The sequence below is a fragment of the Daphnia pulex genome, chromosome 10, assembly GCF_021134715.1.
Source record: "Daphnia pulex isolate KAP4 chromosome 10, ASM2113471v1".
NCBI classification, from domain to species: Eukaryota; Metazoa; Arthropoda; class Branchiopoda; order Diplostraca; family Daphniidae; genus Daphnia; species Daphnia pulex.
Window position 1 is genome coordinate 7,137,551 of NC_060026.1, and position 13,241 is coordinate 7,150,791.

Here is a 13,241-nt window from a genome sequence, read left to right on the forward strand (position 1 = left end):
CAAGATGGCAACCTCGAATCACTCTACAGATATTATTTGATAGACTATTTTTATATTATTTGATAGCCTTGCCAGAGCCATTTACTACGGTTACCGGTCTCAACGTTAATGGCTTCCATAAGCTTTTGGCGTCGTCTTGAATTCCTATTGACAATCACTGCCACCTGGTGGGTGTGTAAAACGCTCTGACTCTGTCACGCGCCAGTCTTACTACCAATTTGAAATGTCTAACAGCTTTGACACGTTTGGGGGTTTTTGCTTTTTGACTATTAACTTTAGTACTTATTCTAGTGGCTGTTCCCTAGCAAGACAAGTTTTCTGCTATCGAAAAAAGATTTTATTTTAATATAGGGTTTAGGGTGTGCAAATGAGCGGGAGTGCCCGTAAAACGCGTTCAAAGTTTTGAGTTTTACGGAGCTGACGCACTGCCCAAGCCGGCCTAAAGGGAGGTCAAGTGGAGGGGACTGCGCGCACCCCTGGGAGAGGGGTGAGTGAATGGGGGGTATACCTGGGCCATACCATACGATGCCATATTTCCTCTTTGCCACCATATCAACAGTGGTCCAATGGTCAGCAGCCCGTGATGTAATACTAAGGGTCCGATGTTCGAATCTCGGACAAGTCGAAATATAAATTTAAAAAATTGAATTTTATAAAGACAATTGCATTCTATATCATCCCGTCACTTGTTGCTGGCTAGCTACATACGGATCATGCATTCCCTATATCAAAACATGTCAACGGTAGTCTAATGTTCAGTAATCCGCGCTGCCATTCTAAAGTACTCAAGTTCGAATCTCGGTCGAGTCAGTTGGAACAAAGTGAAACAAAATTCAATTATTGACAAAATTAACTTCAAAAGCATCCGGAGTTAATGAAAGTGGAAGATCGGTGGTCGAACATTTCAAAAATGTTAGATTTCACTGATTTTGAAGCTCTTCGTCATTTCTATCTTCTTCCCTTGTCCTCTCCACAGTCATCACGATATTTTCGCGGTCGTGAAGAGTTACCATGGTGCGTGAATCTCGGACATCTTAAAATATTTCAAAAAATCGTCTTGGATTCGGAAAGAGGGATGAACGGGCTACATTTTCTATAAATTAGTTTTTTATTGAAGGCCGAATATACGGCGAAAAGCGATGTAGACGGAGGGGGAGACTTTGGGTTTTCGTGATATTTCACGATTTTCAACCGTGATTATCTCGTGAACGAAAAAAGATAAAAATCCGGACTTTATTCCGTTAGAATTGCCTTGCGATTCTGAGCAGAATAGACCTAGTCCGGATTTTTAGAGTCCTTTGGGGACGTCCATAAATTACGTAACGGTATTTTCGGCATTTTTTGACAAACCCCCCTCCCTCCCCTATGTAACAAAGTGTAACAAAAGTACGAACCCCCCCCCCCTAAAAATACGTAACAATTTTCTAACCCCCCCTTTTTCAAATTTAAATGCAATTTTTTCTAATAGAAATTTAAAGAAATCTTTAAAATTTTTATCTGTATTTAAAAACCACTTTTACACAGCGTTATCGACTACAAAATGATACATCTTTAATAATTACGTATTTTACAAAAGAAGATCATTATTCGTTCGTCTCTTTTAAGAAAATTACTATTTAATATGTTGATTTTTTACCGCTAGATGGCCTTTGTAATAGCCAAAATTGTACCACAGACTAAGAATAGAAAGACCACGATCGTCCCTATAGGGCTGAGAGGAACCGTCTTGGATCATGCTCGTGGCTCCCGCTGCGGCGCTGCGATCGATTTAGAGGAGACTTTTCGGTGAATTTTCCTTTATCCCTACTGATTAGTCTTCACACACCTTAATTTTAAAAATTTACTATTTGTGCTACATTTTTACTTTTCCCTGTGTAATTTTGTTCGTGATTTCTTGATTATGCAATAAAAATGTCAAATAAATTGATTGATTTATTTGTGCCTTAAAAAATTGGTTTTTTAGACACCCTTTCTCGCTTATTTTGTGACGATTTATAGTGAATCGTGAAACGCTGGACTAATAGACTATTCATTTGGCGCCTAAATTATCCTGAATTCCAAACGACACAAGAATCCAGCGTTTCACCATTCATTATAAATCGTCATAAAATAAGCGGGAAAGGGTGTCCATAAAACCAATTTATTACGGCACAAATAAATAAACCAATTTATTTGACATTTTTATTGCATAATCAAGAAATCACGAACAAAATTACACAGGGAAAAGTAAAAATGTAGCACAAATAGTAAATTTTTAAAATTAAGGTGTGTGAAGACTCTAATCAGTAGGGATAAAGGAAAATTCACCGAAAAGTCTCCTCTAAATCGATCGCAGCGCCACAGCGGGAGCCACGAGCATGATCCTCATTGGCTGTATAGGAGATAGTCGTCTTTCTATTCTTAGTCTGTGATTGTACGTAACGCAGCGCAAAACCCCTTCCCTCCCCATAGTAACAAACCGTAACATTTTCTTCAACCCCGTCCCTCCCCCGAACCTGTTACGTAATTTATGGACGTCCCCTTTTCCGGATTACGATCCCAAAACGACCTCCGGAAAAAAGGGGGTATTTCGGTGCGGTTGAGTGGGAGATCGCTTGTTAAAATTAATTACATGAACTTTGCATACAAAATAATTCTACACAAAATAAAAAAGTTACAAGTTGAAATTTTTTTTAAACACATAAATGTAGAGCTTCAAAGGGGTAATCCCATAAGACCCCATGTTAAACTAGGCCGTCTAGTTACACACCCGGCCAGAGTTGCCGATTTCGACGATTCCAATTTTCTTGCCATTCTGACAGCCGTCGGCTCTGGGAAGTACTCGTACCAGAGCTATAGAATCCCTGGTCGGTTCTCGGCTGTGTTGGCTTCCCTATCCCGGTTTCAGGGTAAACGTGGTCCGTTTTGGAAACTGGAATGAGCGCTCTAGTGAGTGTGTCAGCTACTACGCTCAGCTACTTTTGAGAGCCTAGATGGCTCTGTTTCTAGTTTCCAATGACAGGCCCCGCCCTAAAACCCCCTGAAAATCGGACCACGTTTACCCTAAAATCGAGATGGGGAAGCCAACACGGCCGAGAACCGACCAGGTATCTATTGCTCTGCTCGTACCAGTAATCCTATACCATGGCCTTGCTACTGAAATAACTTACAACTAACTAGTTATAAAAATTAAGAGGGAAATAAAAACGTAAGAACCCAAGAATCTAAAAATATTTTATTAAAAAAAAAAAAAAAAATAGTAAAGAAAAAAAAAACCATAACAAAAGGTCGGACCTAGAGCGAAACTCGCGAGCGAAGTGGGCATAGAGGGGTCGGATTTTAAATAACGAGTAATCGTCAAATATCTCTCCATCTTTGAATTAAGAACATGATGCTTTAAATTTTCATGTATTATTAATACCAACACACAATAACCACGAAGTATCTTTAACTGAGCCACAAAATCATTGTTGCTAAAGCAATTTTATCCCATGTTAAGCTTTAAAAAAAAACCTCTTTTTCAGACCGTAGTGGTTGAAAACAATTTCAAATTCGCTCACTCTTTTTACCCTTTTTCTATATGTAACTTTGTTTCCCAAAGAGTTTCTTCTCGACAAAGGGTTGATCAATACTCATTAAGGGCAGAATAGAAGTCTTGATGTTGAGATAAATGCAGGGGAAGAGTAGTTCCTGTTGAGCTAGAAGCTGTTTTATTCGATGTCTTTCCTTAGGAGCTTCGAAACAAGCAGGGCAGTTTTCTGGTATAACTGGAAGACGAGTCTCGCTGGCAAATTGGCGAAGTTCTTTTTCCCGAACGTAGACGAACGGCCGTATGATTTTTAAATCTCTCTCGCGATTAGCATAAGCGGCTTTCATGGTTCTCAGGCGTCCATTGTGGAAGGTCGACATAAGAAAGCTCTCAGCTAAATCATCTAAATGTTGGCCTAAGGCTATTACATTGAAACCATGATTTCGCGCAGTTGCATATATTCGGCCTCCTAATGAATTATTAGAATAAGAATTATGTATATTTACACACATTTGATCAAAAACAAAACTTACGCTTTAGCCTACTACAAAAGCTGCAAATAGAATCGACGTCGGGGATATCCATGGCTTTTGTGATGATACCTAACAAAGCAAAAAAAGAAAGAAGATTGTTAAAGGCGTTTGTAATGCCCTTTCAAGTAGGATATTTAATACATTGCCGCTCATAGAAGTAAGGAATCCCAAGCTGTTCCATGTAAGGAATAAGTGGTGAAGGGTCATACGAGGAGCTTCCAGGATCAACAGTTATGGCCCCTATATCAAAACTAATGCCAAATCCTTTACTCTGTTTCTGGTACTGACGAAGGGTGTGTAGAAGAGAGAGCGAGTCCTTTCCGCCAGAAACGCAAACGAGCACACGATCACCGTTGCTGATCATCTTGTAACGCAATAGTGCCTCCAATGTCGGTTTCATAATGTTTTTCATTGGTGACATCCACAGTCGTGAACTCGCATTCCTCGCAATGGTTTTCATAGCCAGTGCTCTCGACTCTTCATCTTCATCATCGTCGAAATTGAGAGCATCCATTAAGAAGCTTTCTGATTCGTCTGGAGATTCATCGTCGTAACGGTCCTTATCATTATCCTTGCTTTCAACGTAACTTCTGTCTTTTTCCGTTTCACTATCTCCGTTCCGTTCTACCATGGGTGTGATTTCGTCGGAAGATATTTTAGACCCATTTCTACGGGACGGAACGGTGGAGTAATGTTGTAAATGGTATTCATGGGTGCTAGAGGCATATTCTCGTGGATGGAAAGGTGTCACGATCTTTGGCAGTACAACTCCACTAAGAAGATCTTTGGCTTCACTTGACAAAAGAAACCATCGGAGCTCAGACGCTTCAGTATTGAAACCTTGCCGCTGATCTGGAATAATCATCGTTGAAGTCACTTGCAAAGCTCGTGCAAAAATTTCTTCTCCTTGTCTTAGGCAATCGTCGTAGTCGGTCGGTGCATTTTGCGTGTCAGGAACTCTAGGATGGCGGACTATCATATGGCCTAGATTGAAGTCAATATTGCCAATCCACTTTCGATTCTTGAATGACTAAAAATAAATATTGCAAATGTAAGTTTAAGCACAAACGTAAAACAACCAAAAAATAAAATTTAAAAAATTACTGACCAACTGAGTGTGATGATGCCATTCGCCAGTTTCGGCATTCATTTGATAATGAGGCAACATGGTCCAGCCGTTTTTAGCAACAGCAATAACTGCATTTATGATAAATTCGACTTCCGAATCGGAAGCAAAGTAAGGTAAATTTAAGCGTGCAAACCCCGGACGGAGAATTTCGTAGCATGAATGCTCTTCTTTACGCCGCAGATGTGTTCTGTCCAAACGGTTATCTTCGACCAGAATTTCTTGATAACGATGAGAGAGAGTTTCGTCAATTCCAAGTAAATCTTGAGCGTACGGGCCGGCGCAAGCACAGCCTCCACGAGCTTGGATTCCATACATGTCGTTCAGTAAAGCACAAACGAAATTGTGGTGTAAATAATATCCAGTAGTTAAATTACGAACCATAAACGAAAAAACCGCCAACCGCGGTGCTTTTGTACTTCCAAGCAGAATAAGTTCCGGAATGCTTTTCCATTTTGAATAAGCGAGTTGAACGAGGTCTTCTTCGCGCTCCATAATCCACTCAGATGTGACATTTTCCTTCAATTTTAGCACTACACCAGCTCGAATACTTTCCACAATAGCTGGAGTTCCCCCTTCTTCTCTCATTTCTGCATCGCGCAAATACAGATGAGCTTCTCTGTCTACAAAGAATACAGTCCCTCCTCCAGCACCGTTGGGAATATGATTTTGAAGTAGAGATTTCTTGACAACGAGGATCCCCGGAGTTTGTACGCCACCAACAAATTTGTGCATAGAGAAATATATCGCATCCTTATGAGCAACACCTGATGGATAATCAACAGTGGTGGGATTCATAGCTATTTTGACATATGGAGCAGCCGTCGCGTAATCCCAGAAAGAAAGAGCTCCGAATCGACGTAGTAGTGCGGTTATCTGCATATCCTGATACAAAGTACCAGTAATATTAGACGCAGCAGAAAAACAGCCAATCATTTTCCGATTCTCTTTTTTTGCTGTTGTCAATGAAAATTCCAATTCAGACATGTCCAGAAGGCCATTTGAATCTTCCTTGATACGAACGACTTTTGCCGCTATTTCCCTCCATGGTATAAGATTGGAATGATGTTCATTGGCACCTACAAACACCTACATTAAAATAGATTACAGGCTTAAAATGTTTGTTGAACACGTTTTGTTTAATTGATAACTTACAATTGGTGGTTCGGTGAGATCCAGTCCATTGATTAGCTTGTGAACGGCTCCAGTACAGCCACTACCTACAAATATCACAGCATCATCTTCAGATGCTCCAAGTGCATTTCTAAAGATTTCTCTAGCCTCATGACGAAACAGAGTTGTTTGCAAAGAAGTTACTGAAGTAGTTGTGTGGGTATTTCCATATGTAGGTAGGACTTCATTCATAATATAGTTTTCAATGCAATGCAACGACTTTCCTGAGGCAGTGTAATCACAGTAAACTACTTTTCTCTTTCCGAAAGGACTCACAAAATAATTTTTTTTTCCAATGATATTTTCATCGATGAAGGCTGCTAACTTAGGTGATGTCTCAAAATCAGGTCCCTCAGTTTGGCAAGTTCTACCATCCTGCTTTTGGGGAAATTGAACTCCAGAATTTTCTACTTCACTTTGCGTTGCAATGTTATTATCGAAGACAAGTTCTCCGCGTGATTTGTATGCTTCAGACAAATCATAAAACTTCCTATCCATAACTCCCTCGAGATGCTTCGTCATTTTCGTCACAAATCCAAATTCTTAAAACGAATACTAGTTGAAAAGGTTGTATAACGTTTCACTTGTACACAGATCACAGTTATTCCGATTAAATTCGTTCTACCTCCAATTCATACCACTCATTTAAGTCATTTTAACATTTTTCCACGTGTTTACAAAACGAAAAAACTAATTCGTATTAAAGATGATAGATGGCGTTATATTATCAGACGAAAAGATATGATAAGTGACGATAAATGATAATTTACAGGGCGTCCCTAAACTGCGAAAGCGAAACGCGAAACGCGAAACGCCTAAAATGCGGAAAAGCTGTGCGAAACGGACCAAAATTTTGGGACCGTTTCGCGGTACCAAATGCCGGAGGGCATACTAAAGAGCGAAACATCTTGCGAAACAAAAAGTTTTCCTTTTCCCCACAAGAGGTCCAAATTGACGGAGATTGCCGCCATTTTTCATTGTCTCCCGCTATGATGAGGCATTAAAGGAGGAAGGGGGGCAATCAAATTCGATTTCTTCGGCCACTACCCCTGTTATGTTTTAATGCGCATTTTACGATTAAACTAATGAAAGACATAGAGCAGCACGGTATGGTGATATTTGTAAATACTAAATAATAATATGGGGATAATGGCACAGGGATTACTATACATTACATTAAATTATTTAAATCAACTAGTAGGCTACGTGATTGTTCCGGCTACGTGCATAAAGGAAAAATCGGCCATTGCAGCATGAGTGCCTTAAATCAAGCTAAAAATCAAAGCTCCCATGTTCCAAATCAAGCTAAAATTTAATCAGCTAAAACTTTCCTTAAAATTAAGAATGTTAATCTGATTGATACATGAAAACGAGAAGTTCCATTAATTTTTTTATACCAATCTTTTAATTAAAAACACCTATTGCATTCAAGGTATTCCGTATTCATGGTCAACACACAAATAGACCGGCCATAAGGCATAAAATGCGCGAAACTCGAAGTCTCGAAAAATTGAAACTCTTAACTTTTGTTGATGGCGTCCATTGTCGTCTGCTACCAAGACGTTTACACTGCGACGTTTCGCACACACCGATTTCGCAGTTTAGTACGGACCCAAAGACTAAAATGCGAAACAGGGTCCCAACTTTTGGGACCGTTTCGCACAGCTGTTTCGCATTTTAGGCGTTTCGCGTTTCGCGTTTCGCTTTCGCAGTTTAGGGATATGGCATGCCGTGGGGACAATCTGTTTCCTTAAAATTGGAAGCTTAAATTTTAAAAAATACTTATTTAAATATTAAAGTAAATGCTTAATTACATTCAATTCTCTTATCTTTCTATTAACTTTTAATGTGTTTAAGTCTTAAATTTAAAAATAAAATTTTCAATGTTGAACGCTAAACGGCTAAAGTAGAAGTCTATCGCTGAAATTTGAAGTCTCAAGTATGTGAATTCGGTGTCTACAAGCGCCACCTATCAGTGAAAATACATACTCAAAAGGGCAATAGCTGTATTTAGGTATTGTTCACTATTCTGCGGAATGTCGCGGGAGCACAAATCGAACAAGTCACTTCAAACTTTGATTTCGTTTACCGTCGTAAAATTACGAGTTCTTTGACGATTTTTACGAGAATTTGAATTGAAATTTGATGCAGGCGTTGTAAGTAACGTTGTTAGTCAAAACAATGTTACTCGTGTCTCGTTTTAAAAAGAACATTTTATAAGACAATATCGCCAGAGGATATCCCTTGTCTTTTTTGTTTTAATGTTGAATTTGCTTCCTCTTCCAAGAGATAATGATGCTTCTACTACAGTCTATAGCGAACCCTTTGGAAAAATTCTTTAGTAGTTTTATGGATGCATTCCACCGTGGGTGAAAGTAAAATTTCCCAAATCATGAAAATCCTAGTCGTTAGTCTTCTTCTCTTCCTTCAGGTAAAAATCGATTGATTATTATTATATTTTGTCTCTCGTCAAAAATGTGAATTGAAATCCAACAAGGGTATTCAATCAGCGCCATGGTCTCCGTCTTGTCCTCACGAATGCTGGTGTCACGAATCCTACTTGGCCAGCATAGTCGACGAATGGCATCTACTCAATAAAATGCAGCCGGATTCATCCGCCAGCCCCAATAGCAGCGCCCTTAATGACCTATTATTCCGTGCCGTAATTTGTGTCCAACAACACGACATGGAAATTGAAACCCTATTGGCCCGCTTGCCGTCTCAAACCGAGGTTCGTTGGAATACCTATAAATATCCTTCAATAACCGTGTCTAATGAATTTCCAATGAATTTTTAATAGGCCATGAAGATTATCCAAGCATCCGACGCACCGGAAATCCGCTTGACGGCCACTCATTTGTCGAAATTTGTCAACTTGAGAGCTCTGGGTCTCGAAGGATCTCAACACTGTCTCAACAACAGGAGTCTAGTAGTGCGCCATCAATCATTTTACATTCGGATAGCCTCAAATCTTTGATTCAACTTCAATATTTGAGTCTTGTCAACTTGGAATTGCTGGATCAGCCTTCGCCGGAACCGGTCACGGTGGTCGAAATAGCCGACGACGAACAATCAGCCCCTTCACAACGGTTGACGTATGACGTTCCCGAAGAAATCCTGCCTTACGAAGAGTTCAAAAAGTTGCACCAACAAACGGAACTAAGCGTTCCGTGGAATGGCTTTTCAATGTTGACCCAACTCGAGTATTTGCTGATCGTCGGTTGCCAGTTGCCGGAAGCTTTTAGCACGGGTCACTCTGGTGCGTTCACGAGTCTGAGTCATCTGAAAGAGTTGACCATCCACACGAGTCAACTGCGAGTGCGGCTGGAAATGGAACCGGGCGATTTAATGGAATTGGAATCCCTTTCGCTAGCGGACAATGAGTTGCTGGAGATCAAGCCGGGCGAGCTGCAAGGAATGGGCGCACTCCAGCATCTCGATCTGTCCGGTAATCAGTTGACTCACCTCACCGAAAACTCTTTCCCTTTCCTGCCCGATTTGGAATCGCTGGATTTGAGCGACAATCCGCTTTCGACTCTCTACCCAAACACTTTCGCCAACGTCTCGTCCATCCGCCGCCTTTTACTCGCTCGGATCTTATCGCTGGAAGGAAGGCGAAATCGTCGTCAACCGAGAGCCCTTGTAAGGCATGCAGGTCGTTTCCATGGAGTTTGAACCTGACAGTTTCAACGGATTGGTGAAATTGCAGGAGCTCTGGATCAGTCAGGGCCCCCCTTGAAGGAAATAAAAGCCTCGATTCAAACTACTTTAAAGATTTGCTTTCCATTTCCGAGTTGCATCTACGCGGGCGGATCGTATCGATCGACGCCGACACGTTCAAGGCCAACCGACGACTTTAACATCTCGACTTGAAAAACTGTCAACTCCGCCGCTTGAGCGTCGACGCTTTCCAATCGTTACTCAAATTGCGCCTTTTAGACCTGTCGTCCAACCAACTGGTCCAGCTTCCGCCGGGCCTGTTCGACCCTGTCGTCTCGTTAAAAGAATTGTGGCTCAACGACAACAAGTTGACGACTGACGTAATATTTTGGGGGGAGCAACTCTTTAGGCGTGAAAATGTGTTCACAGCTCGAAGCAGAGCAATTTTTCCCTTCTGTTTCTTGGCCAGCAATATCGGATGGGGGTCCATTGTTGGTGTGGTCTCCTGTAACGGAATACGCTGCTTTATTTGAAAATTCTGAGTTTTTTAAACGATTGTAAATCAAATGAAATCATAGCCTACTGAAGAAAAGTAAAGACAATGCGCTGCTGATATATATATTTCTTCCTTTTTTTATGTGTGTAGGGCCAGATCCAATGCTGCTGATTACAACTGATCGAGATATTCGCTTCTTCTCAAAGAGTATGGACTCGTTGTATCAGGCATTTCACAAACGCACGGCGTCGCAGCTGATTATGAAGATGGGGTCGTCTACTGGAATGAAAAGAGCGAGGGCAAGGCTGGTATTTACAAATCCATGTTGGATGGATCAGCTTTCCAGTACGTTGTTTCGGTTGGTGTGGAGATTGTTGAAGACTTGGTGATCGACTGGGTTGGCAGACACATTTATTTCGCGGACTCCGGCCGGAAGCACATCGTCGTTTGCGATTTTTATGCTGCCATTTGCAGTGTTGTCATTAGTGGACAACTAGACAAATCTCGTGCCGTGGCCGTCTATCCTGAAGAGGGTTTGCTTTTCTGGTCTGACTGGAGTTCTAGTTCACACATTGGTTCTGCTGGCATGGATGGATCGCAGCGGACAAACGTAATCACGGCAGACATTATTTGGCCTAATGGATTATCTGTGGACGAAACCATTCAACGTATTTATTGGGTAGACGGCAAACTCAATCGCATTGAAAGTTCGCGGATTGATGGATCCGATCGTAAAATCCTTCCCTTTAAAGTGACCCATCCGTACGCTCTCGATATATTTGAAAACACAATCTTTTGGTGCGATCCTCTGGAGCACGAAGTTCTTTCCGTGAACAAGTTTACCGGCAAGGATTATAAGGTATTATTTATCTTCAGATTTGCGAGTCAATGAGGGCAAGTAAATTCTGAAAATCAAACTTTTCCAGATTTTGATGAAGGAGGCTTCATTAACTCCAACTGGCATCCACGTTCATCATCCTTCCAAGCAAAGCCATCTCACCAACCCCTGTCGAAACGTGATTTGCAGCCATCTCTGTCTTCTTTCACCAACCCCTACAAGGTTATAAGTGCGCTTGCCCTGTCGGAATGACTTTGAACAAAGACGGTCGTACCTGCGAGTCTATTTCCGCTCACGAATCTTCCATCGTCATCGCAACTTACACCGACATCTATCGCATGACTCATCACCAGATTGGCAAGGATTCCGTCTTTCGTCTGCCTACGCGTAACGTGGAATACATCGGTGCATTGGCGTACAGCCCCTTAGGCCACTCAATCGTCTACAGCGAAATGATTCAGAGGACGATCTACTCGATCCACCTGGATACTTATCGACAGACGGTTCTCTTCGAAAACGTCGACATGGTCGATGGGTTGGACGTGGATTCCTTCACGGAGAACATTTACTGGACGGAAGTTACTCGGGAAACTGTTGTAGTTGGCCAAAAGAAACACGATGGTAGTTATGACCGTCTAGTATTGGCCCGAAATCTTAACAGCCCCCAAGGTGTTACCATTGGATCCCAATCCGGCAGGATGTTCATCGTCGAGGGCCGCATCAGTCACGTCATCAGCGTTTGGCATATGGATGGAACTAACCGACAGGAGTTGGTCAAAGTTCGTGGAATTGTATCGTCGATGGCTTACGACGGCAAACATCTACTTCAGCGACTCCCTGCGAGGTACAATTGAACGGATCGAAGTCAACGGTGAAAATCGAACCATCCTTCGCTCTCATCTGGGCACTCCGGTTGCCATGGACGTCAGTGCAGATTCCGTCTTTTGGCTGACTCAATCCTCCACTCGCATCAGCTGGTTGAACAAGCAATAAGAGACGAAAACTATGCGCGGCTTCGTAATCGACGCTTCCGACGACATAAACGTTCAGTATCGTTTGATGTCCGATCGATTTCAACAGTCACGATCATCATTGCTTGGGGGATACTGGAGGTTGTAGCGACATTTGCGCACCAACACCTGATGGAGTCACTTGCCTGTGTCCATTGGGTAAAGTATTGGGAGAAGATAAACACGCATGTACTAAAGCCGACTGCGTTGGTGTTGAATGGTTTAAATGTCGAACCAGTTGTATTCCCGCCAAGTACCGATGCGATGGGGTCAACGATTGTGCCCTAGGTGAAGATGAGCTCCAGCGCCGCAACACGACGACAGAAGTAAAGTATTCTTTAAAGGTAGGTAATATAAATTACTTTTTTCTGAAAAAGACCGAGTGATTGTAAGGTGTGAAAGTGGATGCTTAGATGGATTAGGGCAATAATAGGCGTGGTTAACCGTTCTACAATAAGATGGGTAGGGAGAAGAAATGTCAACACGCACTGACGAGCTCTCCTTTACCGAAGATTACATCAGCAGCGCATTGTCTTTACTTTTCTTCAGTATAATTTCATTTGGTTTACAATCGTTTACAAACTCAAAATTTTCAAATAAAGCAGCGTATTCCGTTACAGGAGACCAACACCAACAATAGACCCCCTGCCGATATTGCTGGCCAAGAAACAGAAGGGAAAAATTACTTAGTGCTTCGAGCTGTGAACACATTATCACGCCTAAAGAAAGAGTTGCTCCCCCCAAAATATTACGTCACTGGTTCTTAATTTATTTTTAAAAATACGTTTTTTTTTGTTCTGAAAAATATGTGTAAGATTAAAAACTGAAAGATGACTTTAATGTTATATAATACGAGTGTATTATGAGGAAGCTTTGTTACTTTTGCCACGCAGCGTA

General features: G+C 41.6%; 3 protein-coding genes across 3 annotated transcripts; 2 read left to right on the forward strand and 1 right to left on the reverse strand.

The window, feature by feature from the left end:
* Positions 1-3,371: 3,371 nt before the first annotated feature.
* Positions 3,372-7,879, reverse strand: LOC124204097. Its single transcript, XM_046601112.1, has 5 exons — positions 6,323-7,879; positions 5,150-6,256; positions 4,183-5,071; positions 4,042-4,110; positions 3,372-3,977 (listed from the first exon to the last, which is right to left on the reverse strand). Exons 1-5 carry the CDS (start codon positions 6,860-6,862, stop codon positions 3,556-3,558), a joined length of 3,027 nt encoding a protein of 1,008 aa, XP_046457068.1. The 5' UTR covers positions 6,863-7,879; the 3' UTR covers positions 3,372-3,555.
* A 398-nt stretch (positions 7,880-8,277) lies between these two features.
* On the forward strand, positions 8,278-9,545 carry LOC124204098. The gene is made up of 3 exons (XM_046601113.1): positions 8,278-8,771; positions 8,838-9,071; positions 9,141-9,545. The coding sequence occupies exons 1-3, from the start codon at positions 8,694-8,696 to the stop codon at positions 9,315-9,317; spliced, it is 489 nt and encodes a 162-aa protein (XP_046457069.1). The 5' UTR covers positions 8,278-8,693; the 3' UTR covers positions 9,318-9,545.
* A 1,133-nt stretch (positions 9,546-10,678) lies between these two features.
* Positions 10,679-12,891, forward strand: LOC124205814 (putative vitellogenin receptor). Its single transcript, XM_046603330.1, has 2 exons — positions 10,679-11,355; positions 11,423-12,891. Exons 1-2 carry the CDS (start codon positions 10,819-10,821, stop codon positions 11,561-11,563), a joined length of 678 nt encoding a protein of 225 aa, XP_046459286.1. The 5' UTR covers positions 10,679-10,818; the 3' UTR covers positions 11,564-12,891.
* Positions 12,892-13,241: the final 350 nt, after the last annotated feature.